The 14,768-nt window shown below is 49.3% G+C and overlaps 8 protein-coding genes across 8 annotated transcripts; 6 read left to right on the forward strand and 2 right to left on the reverse strand.

Annotated features, from left to right (window-relative positions):
• Positions 1 to 1,994: 1,994 nt before the first annotated feature.
• Positions 1,995 to 2,425, forward strand: FOXG_17508 (uncharacterized protein; the record flags this gene model as incomplete). Its single annotated transcript, XM_018397517.1, has 2 exons — positions 1,995 to 2,107; positions 2,163 to 2,425. The coding sequence occupies exons 1-2, from the start codon at positions 2,050 to 2,052 to the stop codon at positions 2,423 to 2,425; spliced, it is 321 nt and encodes a 106-aa protein (XP_018258520.1). The 5' UTR covers positions 1,995 to 2,049.
• Positions 2,426 to 2,440: 15 nt separating this feature from the next.
• FOXG_17509 (uncharacterized protein) lies at positions 2,441 to 3,858 on the forward strand (the record flags this gene model as incomplete). The annotated part of the gene is made up of 2 exons (XM_018397518.1): positions 2,441 to 2,650; positions 2,716 to 3,858. 2 exons carry the CDS (start codon positions 2,441 to 2,443, stop codon positions 3,532 to 3,534), a joined length of 1,029 nt encoding a protein of 342 aa, XP_018258521.1. The 3' UTR covers positions 3,535 to 3,858.
• Positions 3,859 to 3,957: 99 nt separating this feature from the next.
• FOXG_22831 (uncharacterized protein) lies at positions 3,958 to 4,646 on the forward strand. Its single transcript, XM_018403249.1, has one exon. The coding sequence runs from the start codon at positions 4,120 to 4,122 to the stop codon at positions 4,438 to 4,440; it is 321 nt and encodes a 106-aa protein (XP_018258522.1). The 5' UTR covers positions 3,958 to 4,119; the 3' UTR covers positions 4,441 to 4,646.
• Positions 4,500 to 5,309, reverse strand: FOXG_17510 (amidase; the record flags this gene model as incomplete). The annotated part of the gene is made up of 1 exon (XM_018397519.1): positions 4,500 to 5,309. The coding sequence occupies one exon, from the start codon at positions 5,307 to 5,309 to the stop codon at positions 4,500 to 4,502; it is 810 nt and encodes a 269-aa protein (XP_018258523.1).
• A 424-nt stretch (positions 5,310 to 5,733) lies between these two features.
• On the forward strand, positions 5,734 to 7,071 carry FOXG_17511 (uncharacterized protein; the record flags this gene model as incomplete). Its single annotated transcript, XM_018397520.1, has 3 exons — positions 5,734 to 5,823; positions 5,882 to 6,267; positions 6,318 to 7,071. 3 exons carry the CDS (start codon positions 5,734 to 5,736, stop codon positions 7,069 to 7,071), a joined length of 1,230 nt encoding a protein of 409 aa, XP_018258524.1.
• Positions 7,072 to 7,358: 287 nt separating this feature from the next.
• FOXG_17512 (uncharacterized protein) lies at positions 7,359 to 9,121 on the forward strand (the record flags this gene model as incomplete). Its single annotated transcript, XM_018397521.1, has 2 exons — positions 7,359 to 7,819; positions 7,872 to 9,121. The coding sequence occupies 2 exons, from the start codon at positions 7,359 to 7,361 to the stop codon at positions 8,995 to 8,997; spliced, it is 1,587 nt and encodes a 528-aa protein (XP_018258525.1). The 3' UTR covers positions 8,998 to 9,121.
• A 2,339-nt stretch (positions 9,122 to 11,460) lies between these two features.
• FOXG_17513 (inulinase) lies at positions 11,461 to 13,029 on the forward strand (the record flags this gene model as incomplete). The annotated part of the gene is made up of 1 exon (XM_018397522.1): positions 11,461 to 13,029. The coding sequence occupies one exon, from the start codon at positions 11,461 to 11,463 to the stop codon at positions 13,027 to 13,029; it is 1,569 nt and encodes a 522-aa protein (XP_018258526.1).
• A 354-nt stretch (positions 13,030 to 13,383) lies between these two features.
• Positions 13,384 to 14,752, reverse strand: FOXG_17514 (uncharacterized protein). The gene has a single exon (XM_018397523.1). It carries the CDS (start codon positions 14,736 to 14,738, stop codon positions 13,482 to 13,484), a length of 1,257 nt encoding a protein of 418 aa, XP_018258527.1. The 5' UTR covers positions 14,739 to 14,752; the 3' UTR covers positions 13,384 to 13,481.
• Positions 14,753 to 14,768: the final 16 nt, after the last annotated feature.

Raw genomic sequence — 14,768 nt, forward strand, 5'->3', positions numbered from 1 at the left:
CTGCAGCTTATTTTAGATCCTAGCACTCTTTATTTAAAAAGAAAGCTATTTATCCTAATCTATTCTATTTAGATTTTAATGTAGACAACTCTATGCCTGTTGCTAAGGCGCTTATATAGTTGTAGCACTTTAGTTATAAGCCCTGGTGTATATCTAAAGGTTGCATGGCCTTAGGTTTCCTGTTGCTACTATGCTTTCCATCCTTTAGTTAAAAACCCTGCAAGACTACCTCTTTAGTAAAGACCTTAATTATGTATAGTATCGGAGGTTGCTATACCCTTGACCCTGGTGGTCCTCTTTGTCTCTATCCCGGGGCTTTTTTGGCCGCTTCCTTGCCGCATATGCCTTTGCACTGGGATCCATTAAATCTTAACAGTCAAGCGTTATGCCCATAGTTCTCTTGTATTGTCTGCATTACATCTTGAAGACCCTGATTTCCCTCTGGGTCTCGTCAACGACCTAAATGCTGCTTGATTATCTGCATCTAATAAGGCTTCCTTACTGATACTGCCTTAATACCTGTCCTCCATGGCGACCTAGAGAGCCAATTAGATGACTAATAGTTCCCCGGCCTATACTTTCGATACAATGTTGTTATCTATCTAGTTGCTCTTGGCGTGTTCGGTGACGCACACGGCTGTAGCCTGATGTGACCGTTGATACCGCTCCTATCCGTGCACATACAGGTAGCAGTTGGCTCATTGTCGACACCTATACCGGTGCCTCGCCTGTAATTTCTTGATCCTCTTTTCGATGATCTTGTTCTGGCTTATCCACCATAGTCAGACAGTGTGCGAGATAATTACCTCCATTTCCTTCTTATTGAATCCTTGCCCATCCCGGCATGGCTTTCTGTATGTCTTTGTGTGGGCTTATCTTTGCCTTCCGCTCACCTTGGCCATCTAAGCTATGTTGTGGTTCTTGCCCCCCGATGTCTCATCCACCAAAGCCGATTCTTCCCAGTCACTAGGCGTTATGCTTCCAGATTTGATGCTTAATGGGATGATGTATTTCAACATCTAAAGCCGGGGCTGATGTGGCTTTGAAGGCACCAGAGAATACTCTGGCCTCCTGCGCCCGCAGATTGTATAGTAGAAACATCTGATTCGTCCAACTCTACCTCCTAGGTTCGGTGTTCTCTACTATATGTCCGACACTGAAATTCTCAATATCATGAGTCTTCCTGATTGACAGCCTATGACAACAGTGCTTTACCCCATAGCCACTTTACCATTAGACATTCGGAAGGCAGCCAAAGCAAATCCCTTCCTGCCGCCATGATCCGCATATCGCCCTTACAGGCAAGCATTGAGGTCGCTGAAGACATAGGTGAGAGGGAAGGCTCTACACAATGCTCTGAGCCACCAGTCAAAGTAAATACACCACGGTTTGTGACAATGCCACCTCCATCAGATATAAAAGAAAGAACATTTACATAAACATCAAAAGAAATAACGTCCCCGCGACCGCCCGTCTCTGCCTTCCGGATCGGAATCGCCTTATCCTCCCAGTTGTCTTAAACCATCAGCAATTGCTTATCCATCGTGTTGAAGTATGTTTAAATGCCCTTCCCCGACAGGTTAGTCAGCTTGCGCCTGCGCAAAGCGTAAATTAAGGCGTTTATTATACACTTGCTAAGGATTTAGGTATAGACAGGGCCACTTTCTTAACACTTGTATACTAAGAAAGTGTAATAATAAAGGAAGGTGTGTTATATTTAGCTATTTTATTTAGGGTTTGAAGTACTATAGGGTAGGCCGCCTTTATACTATATAGTATCGTGGAGCACTTACTTATCTGGAATAATTGGTGATTATATATATTAACTACTTTTACACTAGTTAGTACTTTTAAGTTTATTAGGTTAGTATACTAAGGAGCGGGGGCCAGGTTTCCGCAGTTATGCCGCCTTAGCCTTCTAATTACTAATATAATTCGCCCCTGAACCCCCCCTTTCTAAATCCTTCTCCGCTCTACGTCCCTCCATAGCTTAGGTTGTATTAAGCAAGGCAGCAATGCAAAGTGCCCTTGCGACTGGAGCATTCCACCATGGCATCTCCTATCCGATCCAAGGCTAGGCTTCGTACACAAACTGGATGCCTGAAATGTGAGTGAAATGTCTGTTCGCTTACTCCTCTCCCTTTATAACTCGCCGCATTCAGGTCGCAAACGCCGCAAGAAGTGCGACGAAGTCAAGCCCCAGTGCAAGGGATGCATTCGCAATGGCCTCGAGTGCACCTGGCCCACAGCCGCGGACCTGATTGCCGACCCCCGTCGAGCCCCCTTGTCATGGAAGAGTCAGCCGAGTCTCCATGAAGTATTGAGCGGCTTGTCTCTGCAACACGCCGACTATGTCGCTTTGTTGTCGCATTTTGTCGACTCAATCTGTCCACGGATAATCCGACGGGAATGTCGCCCTGAGTAATTCAATCACGAATATATGCTCCGACTGGCACATGTTTGCCCTCCTTTAATGGCAGTCATAATTGCTGTTGCTGCATTTGATAAGGAAACGCCACGCTATGACCGATTGGCTATGGAGAGTTACCAGTCTTCTCTGCACAATCTGCGGGCTCGGATAGCGCGTGCGGCAAACGCAGGGAATGACGATGCCTTGCTAGCAACGACCGTTTTCTTATGCGTGTTTGAGGTGAGTTGATTTCATTCTTCCTGTTTGGTTAGGCCTTGAGACGCTGAACGTCGTCACATTTCAAGAATCTCCGATCTGATACACAATTCAATCTCAACCTACACCTAACAGGTACTGGTGCGCTGCTCACTCAACGAGACTCCGCCGAAACTCAAGTTAATCCTCGGTCGGTCACTGTGTTTGAACGGCTCTGCGCAGAATCCTTCCTCTATCATAGTTCGCTTATGATGTTGTTCAACCCGTCTCTGGATGCCCTGGCAAATACTGGCTACACCCTGAACTGGACCCGATACTTCTCCAACTCGCAACCTGAAGCAGAGGTCTGGTCGAACAAGAAGACTCAGTCAGTTCTCGATGCACCATACAATCTGTTCCTTCTCATTGCTGGCGTGACTCGGCTTGCTCGTGTCACTCGCCCCCTGAACGAGGGTGAAGTTGAGACGTGGAAGGAACTCAACTACCAGCTACTGCAGTTCAAGCAGACTACAAGCCACGATGCCTATCAGCTGCACTTCGAGGCCATGCATATTATTCTCCTGAAGGTGCATCCCATTCTTCCAGAATCAGAGGTTATGGAGCAAGTATACCGTGTTCTGCAAGATGGATCATCTATCCTGTATGCTCTCGATACACACAGCAATCTTCTCGCATACTTGCTCTGGACCTTGACCGTCCTAGGTTCCATTGCAGTGGATTCCCAGACCCGCCGCTTGGTCAAGGCCAAGATTGATGAGTTAGCTCGCAGAAGACATGGGCTTGTTACCCGAACACAAAAATGTTTACGATATATTTGGGACTTGCCCCAAGATGACAGGGCTATGATGACAGGAAGGGGACTACGGATTCTAGTTGGAGGGTCCCAAATTGGCGAGGAATGTGTCTAGTAACAAATCTCAGGCTGATAAGATGATTGCAGCTTTGACTAATGTTAACGATTTCATTTGGACAACACTTGCTCAACCACCTTAGCATGCTTCATTAATACTTCATCCTTCAGTCGACGACCAATGAGCTGCACATGGCAAGGAGCACCTTCCACCTCCTTAGGAAGATCTATATGAACCATTAGCTACCTAAGTTTTGAAGATCAATGGAAAATAACTCACAGTTCGGAATATAGGTAACGCCTCGCACGAATTTGGCATCGGCAGCCTCATTGGCGTGCCCGAATGGGATAACACAGGCAGGGTACTAAAATGAGCAGTCAGCATGACTTTTTGAGAAATTATCATGAGAATCATACGTCGATCATATTCCCAATCACCGTGTATACTGGGACCCCGAAGGTGTCATGCGGGACAGCACAGGATTGGTATCCTGGTGCTAGTATCACATCTAGTTTATTGTCAACGAAGACCTTTCGCATCTGGCCTGTGATCTCAGCTCGCGCCGCATTGAGGTCGAAGAGCCCACGAAGGGTAGGCTCGGGTTCATTGCCGGACAAACCGTAGGTAAACCGAAGCGATGGGATGAAAGGTTCGCCGCTCTTGGAGACATGGCCTAAAACAGTCTTATCTGGGTCGATGCGGAAGAATTTAAACGAAATATCAGCTGCATCTGTCAGAGAAGGGAGTTTTCAAGAAAGGTCCCCGATACGACGCCCCGCCGCCTTGAGCTTCCCTACAGCTTCTTCTAACGCCGCTGCATATTGGGATGGAGAGGAGTCTTGGGATCCTCAGGGAAGAGGCCGACGTAAGGGTGTCGCTGGATCGAGGTGCTGGATCGCTCCAGGCGAGGCCAAGAGCGTTGTCGTCCATGTCGTCTGCATGAGCATCAAAAGTGACCTTTAGTAGCAGCTCTGCGTCGCGGGCAGAGTGACACAGCGGACCTGCCACGGGCGCAATACCAGTCATGCCGGGACGGCTACGCTGGCTTGTTTGGCGTAAGGCACGCGACCCACGGAAGGCTTGAAGCCAAATATGCCGCAGCACAAGTCAGGGATGCGGATAGAGCCCGCAATATCGGTTCCTATACCCAAAATAGATCCGCGCATGGCCACCAGTGCCCCCTCACCACCACTGCTGCCGCCGGCTGTGAGGTTGAGATGGATGGGGTTCAGAACTCGACCAAAGACGTTGTTATGAGAATCGGCCGTCATCATGGTTTGGGGTACATCTGTCTTAGCGTAGAACACGGCACCCGCAGCCAGTAGGATGTCGGCCAACACTGAGTTTTTGGTGGATAGTTCATGTTCTAGAAACGATACCAGCCCAAGAGAAGACGGTACTCCCTTCACGTTGAACGTTTCCTTGAGACTGATGGGTACTCCGTGTAGGGGTCCTACTGGTTTGCCGTGAAGAGCCAGATACTCGTCTAGTTGTTGGGCTCGCGCCAGGCCCATAGGAAACATGGTCTCGGTCAAGCAGCATGTGAGTTGCTGCGCAATAGCGCTACGCTTGCAAAAGGCAGTGGCCACTTCGACAGCACTAAATTCTCCTGCAGCGAGCTTGTCGCGTAGTGCCGTAGCATCGAAGCTCTCTGTGATAAAAAGCTCTCGGTCAGTGAGGAGGCCGCATGTCTTGGGGATATCCAAGACTGAGAGCTTATCACGAGAGGTCTGCTGGAGCAATTCTGCCGGCAAGTGCCATTCCGCAGGAATTCTTGCCTTGGCTTCGGCTTGCTTGGCCGAGGCCTTCTGTTGCCAGGTGAGAGCAGGCATGATAACAACAGGGAGAAGGGTGAAAATTGAGTTGTACTTTTAATCCGAGACAGAAGATATGGCGAGTTTCTCATTAATATACCGAGTTACAGAGTAGTCCTCCCACTTGTCGCGGCATCTGGCAGAGGACTAATTTACCGACTCTGGTTTCCGAGTTGGGCCCTGGCACTTACCCCGCGAAACTGTTGCGGGCAATCAGAAACATTTGCGCCGCCGAGGAGATATAGCTTGACTTCACTTTCCAAAAGTTACTTATTAGGGTGGGGCCAATATCCCCAGACCATTAGAGACTGGTCTACCCAATCATGCACTTTTGCGCCGAGATGAGTGTTCATGATAAAGCACGCTCACGTGTGAGCAGCATTAAAGGAGAGACATAATTCCAGAGGCTTAGCAAATCATCGAAACAAAGGAAGAATCAACCATGACGGTGTTCGCTAAGCAAGATATTCAGCGTGCTGTCGATGAATACATCGCTACACTAGATTCCTCTCTCTGGGCGTTGAATCAACAGGTGCCTATAGCATTAGTCAGATTTGTTGAGAGACTCATCGACCTAACCAAATCAACAGATTCACCGAAACCCAGAGCTGGCGTATCAAGAACACCATGCTCATGATGCTATCTGCGAGTTTCTTGAGGCCCACGACATCCCCGCAACCCGCCACGCGCATGGCCTCAGCACTGCGTTCGAAGCTATTGCCGGCAGCGAATCCGGTCGCTGCGTCAATTTCAATGCTGAATATGATGCTTTGCCAAATATTGGACATGCATGTGGCCACAATCTCATCGCCACGGCAAGCCTTACCGGTTTTATGGCCCTTGCCTTTCTGATCCGGAAGCTCGGGCTTCTGGGCCAGGCACAGTTGTTGGGTACGCCTGCGGAGGAGGATGGTGGAGGAAAGATCGATCTGATCAGCAAGGGAGCATATGACAATGTGGACGTCTCATTGATGATGTGAGAGCTCCCTGCGCCCCCATTCCTGGAACAAAAACTCATTCAAACAGGCATCCCTTCTCAGTCGATGAGTTTCCAGACCCCAATGTTGTTGGCATCGCAGGTCGAGCCTCTATCTCGCGCTACGACATTGTCGCTACATTTCACGGGGTCAACGCGCATGCCAGTGCTAGTCCTTGGCAAGGCGTAAATGCGCTCGACGCTCTCGTAGGCGCTTATAATAACATCTCAATGCTACGTCAGCAGCTGCATCCTGACGAGAGAGTCCATGGAGCCATCCTCCAAGCGCCAGGCATCACCAACGCCATTCCTGAGACCACTCAGACTAAATATACCGTTCGCAGTCGCACCATCAACAGGGTCAAGGCGCTGGGTGCCCGTGTCGAGAAATGCCTGGAGGCAGGTGCATTGGCCTCTGGATGTGAGCTGGAGATTCAGTCGTCTCAGATCTTCGCGGATCTGGTAGTAAACAAGCCATTGTGCAAAGGGTTTCAGGAGTGCATGGCAGATCAGGGTGAGCAGCTGTTGGATCTCGACAAGGTGCTGATGTCTGGATCTACTGACCAGGGCAATGTCTCGCAAATCATGCCGGCACTCCACGCCCTTGTCGGTATCCCGGTCCGCGATGGTGCCAAGAACCACACGCGGCAATTCACTACGGCTGCGGGAACCCAAGAGGCGCATCGGCAGACAATCACGGCAGGCAAAGCTTTGGCTATGACTGGGTGGATGGTTCTTGTGGATGATGAGTTTTATCAGAATGTAAAGGACGATTTTGTTGCGTCCAAGGGAACAGCTTTGTAGGGGCTAGGACGTTGTTGTCTTAGGGTGAAATATTCTCCTCTAATAGCAATAGCTGCAAGACACTGTCCTTGCCACCACCTTAATCCATGCCTGATTTCGCCTAGCTACCATCATTCCCAACCCAATCATATACATTTGCGCCGCGCTTTTTCTGGGGTAAAAATCCACTCTTGTTTCCGGGGTATGCCGGAGACCATAAGCTTCCCCACATTGAGATAGATATGCTCGATTGGTAGGTTTTCAAAATGCGGACAAGTGCTCATTGACACAGTCAATATGCCATGAAAATGTTAAATAGAAGGGCTCTGGCTCCTCCTTTATTGCTTGGATCATTAGCAACTTTCACGATTCTTATACACTACTACTTCTCATCTCGATCTATTCTTCCATGGAGTCTTCCAAACCCAGCGAGACACAGTCCCCGACTTTCGAGGCGGATTTACGTCAACAAGACTGGTGTGCAGAACAATGTCGTTATTGACCTCCAATCCGAGGAAGTTCGCCGAGTGCGGTGGAAGATCGACTTGATGATGCTTCCTCTGCTCGGAGTCAGCTACTTCCTGCAATTCCTTGACAAGCAGTCCCTTAGCTATAGTTCCTTGCTGGGCATGATCCCGGACACCAAGCTCCAGGGCTCTCAGTACTCATGGGTCGCCTCGATCTTCTACTTTGGATATATTTTCTGGTCCTACCCGACCGCGTTCCTGGCTGCGCGCCTGCCTATTGGCAAATACCTTGCGGGAACCGTGTATGTATTATTCTCCCGTTTCTGACTTTGATCTCATCTAACAGCTTCACAGTATCGTCTGGGCCATCGTTCTCATGTGTCATGGTGCCTGCCATAACTTCTTGGGCCTCATGATCACCCGATTTTTCCTCGGTGCGTTCGAAGCGGCCCTGGCGCCGGGCTTCTCTCTCGTCATGGGAATGTGGTATACTCGTCGGGAGCAGCCTCTTCGCTACGGTCTGTGGTTCTGTGGCGGCCCGGTGGCCACCTTGTTTGGAGGCCTGATTGCGTATGCGATCGGTCATCTTGAAGGTGACTTGCCGACCTGGCGATATTTGTTTATTATCCTTGGCGCCGTCACAGCCGTGTGGGGCATTTTCATGCTCGTGCTGCTTCCAGATTGTCCATCCGACGCAATCTGGCTGTCAAGTGCACAACGCGAGACGGCCGTATATCGGATTCAGGCTGACACTCAAGGAAGCAGCAAAGGATCGTTCAAGATGTATCAAGCCTTGGAAGCCCTGCAGGACCCTGTGACTTGGTTGTTGTGTCTTTACACCTTCTGCACCAACATCGCTAACGGCGGCTTGACCGCGTTTGGATCACTTGTCATCAGAGGCTTTGGATACAAGGGCCTTCAGGCACTGCTTATCCAGATGCCCACAGGGGCGGCGCAGCTCGGCTTTGTCATCATCAGCTGCACTCTTTGCTCTTGGCTTCCCAATATTCGCACGATCATGATGATGTGTCTCACCATAATCAGCCTTATCGGCATGGTCCTCATGTACGCTCTTGACTCAACCAACCAGTCTGGCCGTCTGGCTGGGTTTTGTTTGAGTCTGGCGTTCTCCGCAAACATGCCCTTGGCCATGTCCCTTATTACCAGCAACCTTGCTGGATTCACCAAGAGGGCCGTGGTCAATGCTTGCGTGTTGATTATGTACAGTGCAGGAAACATTGTGGGTCCCCAGTTCTTCAATGTCAATGACGCTCCAAATTATCCAAAGGGTATCAAGGCCAGCCTCATCGGTCTTGCACTTGCAACCTTTTGGGTATTGTGTCTCCGTATCTACCTTACTTGGCAAAACAAAAAGCGAGACCGGAACTCATCAGAGGAGACAGGTGCAGTGCAACGTCAAATCTTGCTGATGGAGGATAAGACTGACTGGGAGGTCGCTGCGTGTCGCTATGTGTTATAAAGGGTGTCGATATATGTGATAAGACATACCTATTGATATTATTTTTAAAGGTGCAAACAACACACCACCGAAAAGTCATACACAGGCAGGTGAAATGCCTGAACTTCTGAGACTTGATTTCCACGGGAATTACAAGCTCAGTTGAGACAGGATTTTCTTCATAAAACAGATAATCCAGTGATCAAACGATAATATCAGAAATTGTAGAGGCAATCCTCAAATCTATTATCAAAAGTGTTAAAAGTCCATTAAAAAGATATAAAAAAGCATATATAAAAGGCATAAAAGCATAATCTGCAGTACAAAGAGAAGCCTGTCCCCTTTTACCTGGCATTATCGAGAATACACGTCACTTTCTTACCCTGCACATCCTCCGTAGTGTGCCTTTTATCCGCGTCACAACACAACCCTTATCTTTTCTTTTACTAACTTTCAATTTCCCTAACCGTAACTACTTACTCTAATAGCGCTTACCCTCTCTTCCTATACCTATGTAATGAGGCCCCGAAGAAGGAAAATAACATAAGTGCCGCTGGCTGGCGTTGCTGGAGAAGCTTAAAATAATGGCTTGGAACAACAAATATAAACAGCAAGGAACCACTTTCTTTTTTGTAACTTGGCCACTGATTTGTCAGCTCGATATCCGTCGTCTCAAATTGAGTGACGAGAGCATGGTATCTCCGCAGAACATCGAGAGCCTCGTCGTAAGTTTTTTTTCGTTGCTTTTTTCCCATACCTCGACAAGCCGGCTAAAGTACCCGGCTTCCTCGCCCATACTCTTATTAGGATCAAGACTCCGCCAGTTCCCAATGCTTACGATGGCATTAAAATTATCGCTCTCAATAGCAGGCCGATTGTCCTCTATAACCGACTTAATGCCCCGTATCAGACGGATCCAAACGGTGCCTAATACACGATCCCTATGATCTTCAATGCAAATATCGCTGTTACGACCGAGGCGCCCTAGAGTTAAAAACACGTAGAACATATTCAGCAAACTCCAGAGAAATACCGAGGATCCTTGCTCAATGTCGTTTCTGCACTGGCTGACGGCTGTATGGAATCCCTGAAGCGACCTGATGTGGTGCTCCGAGGCAATTTCCATGTACGTGGACTTTCTGATGGGGAGAGATATGCAAGATGCAAAGCGGCCACGCTCATGATTTCTTAGAGAACATATAGATGCTGAAGGGCGACGCTCGTGGCTGTGTTCTGTCAAAAGTTGCGTATCTCCTTGTCTTTTGCTACCTGCTGGCTGGTGGACGCGGTCCAGTGGTGGAGTAGCGTCATGTCGTGTAGATTAAAGAGGACATCCGATCTACTCGGGGCCGGTGAGGCTATAGAGGCGGGTGCGACAGAGGTGGAAGAAGTAAAGGGACTATGTTGCTGTGAACAAGGGTGGTCCGTTGTGGTAAGATGCGAAGTCGATGTTAATATGGTAACGTTTTGGGTCGACGGCGAGGTTGAAGGCACTGGTGATACCGCGACCTTGTTATGAACAAGTGGGGGATAATTGCATGATACGCCTCGGCGGGCGCAGGCGCTGCAATTTGGCTTCTCCTCGCTACACTTTTGCCGGAAAGGCAAGCATGAATGTTAGTTAGTACTACAAGACTATGCACCAAGCTTGGTCCGCGGACCCGAGAGGCTTGATACATATTGCGTGTCTTAGAGGCAATACGGTGGGATGGTGGGACTGAATAGCCATCTGAACCCACCCATATAAAGTGCTTACCTTGACACGACGTTTCTTGCAGTTGAAACAGCCCGTTCTGACTTTTCTGTAACGCCGCTTATGGATCTCATAATTATCCGATGTCTCGGAAACCTCGCGTCGCAGGCTGATATCGGCTCGTTCTTTTTTCACTATTTATACACGAAGCCCCTATCAGCACCTGGTATACAAGTTAAAACTCAAACTGTGCTCTCTCCCAATGTCTCCATATGAAGATATCAGTCATTTAGTAACCGACGCCCGATTAGATTATGATCTCTTCTCGTTCTGTCGGACCGAGGCCGGGGATGCCTTGATTGCCTTCCTAGAAGCCGTGTCAAGGTAGTACTCCTTGGCATTAGGTACTTGACACACTCAACAAGTGGTGCACCACCACCTGCTTCTCCGCATTTCTACGTCCACTCCTGTTTCTGTAGCTTGCAGGGAGCTGCAATAATCCTTGAAAGCTTTGGCACGGTTGCATTACACTGGTGGGGCTAAAAGAGATCGGCGACTTTACCCCAGATAGATAGAATGCGGGTCGGGGGAGTATGGTCACGGTAGAAGCAAGGGATCGACAGTGCCTTCCAGTCACTTCAACAGCTCGATGAGGAATTGTAACACTATATAAGTCCCTAGGCCAACCGCCTTGAGTCGTTTTGGCAGAAACAACAATCTCTCAACTTCCATTTAGTTTACTTCTCCCAAACCTTTTCGCCTTGATTCACTTTCACCCATCGCAACGTACAATGATTACATATCTCAGTCACAAGGCCTGGTTCATGCCTTATCCTACGAAGTTCGTGGGCCTTGCTTTAATCTCTCTTCTCACTTGCCTCACCCAAGCTGACGACTTTCGTCCTCTTTATCACTTCGTCCCAGAACAAAACTGGATGAATGAACCCAATGGCCTCATCAAGATCGGTTCCCAATGGCACCTCTTCTTCCAGCACAATCCCACCGGAAACTTTTGGGGTAACCTGAGCTGGGGCCATGCGACCAGTACTGACTTGATTGACTGGAACCATCTCCCTGTCGCAATCTCGAGTGCCAATGGGGTTCAAGCCTTCACAGGGACCTCGTACTTTGATGAGGCTAATAGATCTGGTCTTGGAACATCTGAAAACCCACCGTACCTTGCCTTTTATACTGGGTACTTTCCAGACACCGGAGTACAGGATCAGAGACTTGCTTATAGCCTAGACCAAGGGGAGACTTGGATCAAGTACAGCGAAAACCCGATCATCTCGCAGGCACAGGAGAAACCGCACGACATTACCGGTGGCTTAGAGACGCGAGACCCCAAGGTCTTCTTTGACGCTGCAACAAAAACTTGGGTCATGGTCCTCGCCCATGGAGGACAAAACAAATTGTCATTCTGGACATCTCCTGACGCCAAGACTTGGACCTGGCATAACGATCTCACCGATGACGGTATTCCCGGACTTCCCAGTGGTATCACAGGCTGGGAAGTGCCTGATCTCTTTAATCTACCCGTCGAGGGTTCTTCAGACACTAAATGGGTCCTGATAGTTACTCCTGCCCAGGGGTCTCCCGCGGGTGGCAATGGCGTTTTTGCAGTCACTGGCTCGTTTGACGGCGCCACCTTCACCCCCGACCCTGTTGATCCAACCAACATGTGGCTAGATTTTGGGCGTGATTGGGATGGCGCTTATAGCTGGGAAAATGTGCCCACGTCCGATGGCCGTAAGATCCTTGCTTCGGTCATGAACAGCTATGGAGTCGACCCGCCAACCAATGCTTGGAAGGGCATGCTGTCGTTCCCACGTACCTTGCAGCTGCGAGAGATTGGTGGCGAGTTGCGCTTTATTCAGCAGCCTGTCATCGAACTCGAATCTGTCGGTACATCTCTTGGCAACATAGCAAATCAGACTCTCGAGCCAGGGACCACGCTTTTGTCTGACTGTCGCGGAACTGCGTTAGATATCAGCATCTCTTTTGTTCCTACTGAAGGCTCCATCCTATCCCTAGCAGTCCGCAAAGGAGACTCGGAACAAACCGTCATCCAGTATGCTCAATCCAATGGCGCCCTGACTGTTGATCGCCGTGCCAGTGGCAATATCTCATACAACTCGGCGGCCGGTGGTATTCACACAGCAACATTCTCGCCAGATTCCAACAATGTAGCACACCTGCGGGTTCTGGTAGACATGTGTTCGGTGGAGGTATTTGGGGGAGCTGGCGAAGTGGTCATTTCGGACCTGATATTTCCAAGCGAAAGCTCTAACAGACTGTCTCTATCCACGACTGGAGGAAATGTCGTCTTACAGTCCGTTGAAATACGCTCTGTCGCATGATGACGGCAACCAGCCTGGAATTGGACATGCTGAGGGTTTCATTTCCTTCGTTTTCCGCTTTCGTTACCCCATTGCTGCCCGTCGGCGTGTGCATCATTGACAGTGGGCTTCCGAGACATAGCGTTACTGTCTTTCTTCCTTACGCTTTGGTTTGTCAGTCATTACCGTCATAACTTCACTATCAATTGAAAACGTCATCCATTGTATGTGTTTTAGAAACAACTGCGTTAGTAATGTCGCTGTATGCTGTAACTCTACGGAATAATACCCCGCACGAGGACAACACTCAATGAACGACTCTTCTGAGGCTCATCACATTCTCGTCAAGCCTTTAGGAACGCCTAGTGTAATAATATGCTCGAATTGCATCGTTCAAGTTCCCGTCCGCACTCAGCAACTGTTCTTAATTCAAGGATTTATCAAAACAGATAATCTCCATTTCGGAGTAAGAATCAACACCAGCTAGAGCCGAGTGGCGTAAGCGCAATCGACTCCACTGCCAAAGCACCTCCATTCGCAACTACGCTAATATCCTGCGACTCCTGATACCTAGGAAAGACAGTGGCCGAAAACACGGTTCCATCACCTGCGAAAATCTCAAGAACAGATCTATCAAGAAAGATATCCAAGTTGAACTTCTTGTCGTCCGCATTAGCAACAAAGGCTTTCCACTTTCCTGCCTGGCCATAGCCAGCATTAGTAGTGTCAAGGGTGAGACTTCCAGCGCCTTTATCGAATGTCAGCAGTACGGATTCACCGGCAGACTCAAAGACTGAGACGGTAAAGGATGTGGCATCCGACGAAGCGAGATCGGCGACAAGGGTGAGTCTAGCGCTTTTGGAGCTTCCGACATGGAAACCTTCTGATGTAACCTTCGTAGCTCCAAATTTCTTGGCCGGGCCAGATGCAAGACTCTTCAGCTCCGCAATTGGACGTTGACCCAAACCACCATCTTTGCGGATAAATAGCTCGCGTGTAATGGATTGTTGCCCAGCCCATCCGTTCACACGACTGGGCCACTTGGGACTAGGCCAATTTGCCATCCAGGTAATCGCCAGATCGCGGCCTGACTCATCCTTGTACCACTGCATAGCGTAACTAGCAGGGCCCTCATCAACCAGTCCGCGCTTTTCGCTTGTGAACGTCGTTCCATTATACGTGCCAGTCTCGTACCAACCGAGTCCATTTCCGCCATAAAAGAGAACCCATTTGTCGCCCAGTGGGAAGAAGTTGGGACACTCCCATAGTTTTCCAGTGCTGCCGTCGCCAGTATAGAGAATACCGACATGGGACCAAGACACGAGGTCATCGGATTCGTACAGCTGTACTTGGCCACTCTTGCCGTTGGTGGCGCCAACAGCCATTTTCCAGTTGTTGTCGGTTGGGTCACGAAAGACCTTGGGGTCTCGGAAGAAGGGATCTTCTCCTTTTGGAGGGCCGGAAATGATCGGTTTCTTGGACAGATTGAACCTGACCCCATCTTTGCTCGTAGCCGTGACTACACTTTCCTGAACTGCGTCAGGGTGGTAGGCAAGGTTGATGTAGTCAGTCAAAATAAGCCGCAACTCGTTCTTCTTCTTGTCGACGACTGCACTCCCAGTAAAGCGGCCAGAATCGTCACTAGAGTTGCTCACTTTGGCCGGGTACAATGCAACAGGCTGCTCACGCCAGTGAACCGAATCAGTACTCGTGGCATGGGCCCAATGCATAGGACCCCACAGCGGCGCATCGGGGTAGTA

The sequence above is a fragment of the Fusarium oxysporum genome, genomic scaffold (assembly GCF_000149955.1).
Source record: "Fusarium oxysporum f. sp. lycopersici 4287 supercont2.52 genomic scaffold, whole genome shotgun sequence".
In the NCBI taxonomy this organism is placed as follows: Eukaryota; Fungi; Ascomycota; class Sordariomycetes; order Hypocreales; family Nectriaceae; genus Fusarium; species Fusarium oxysporum.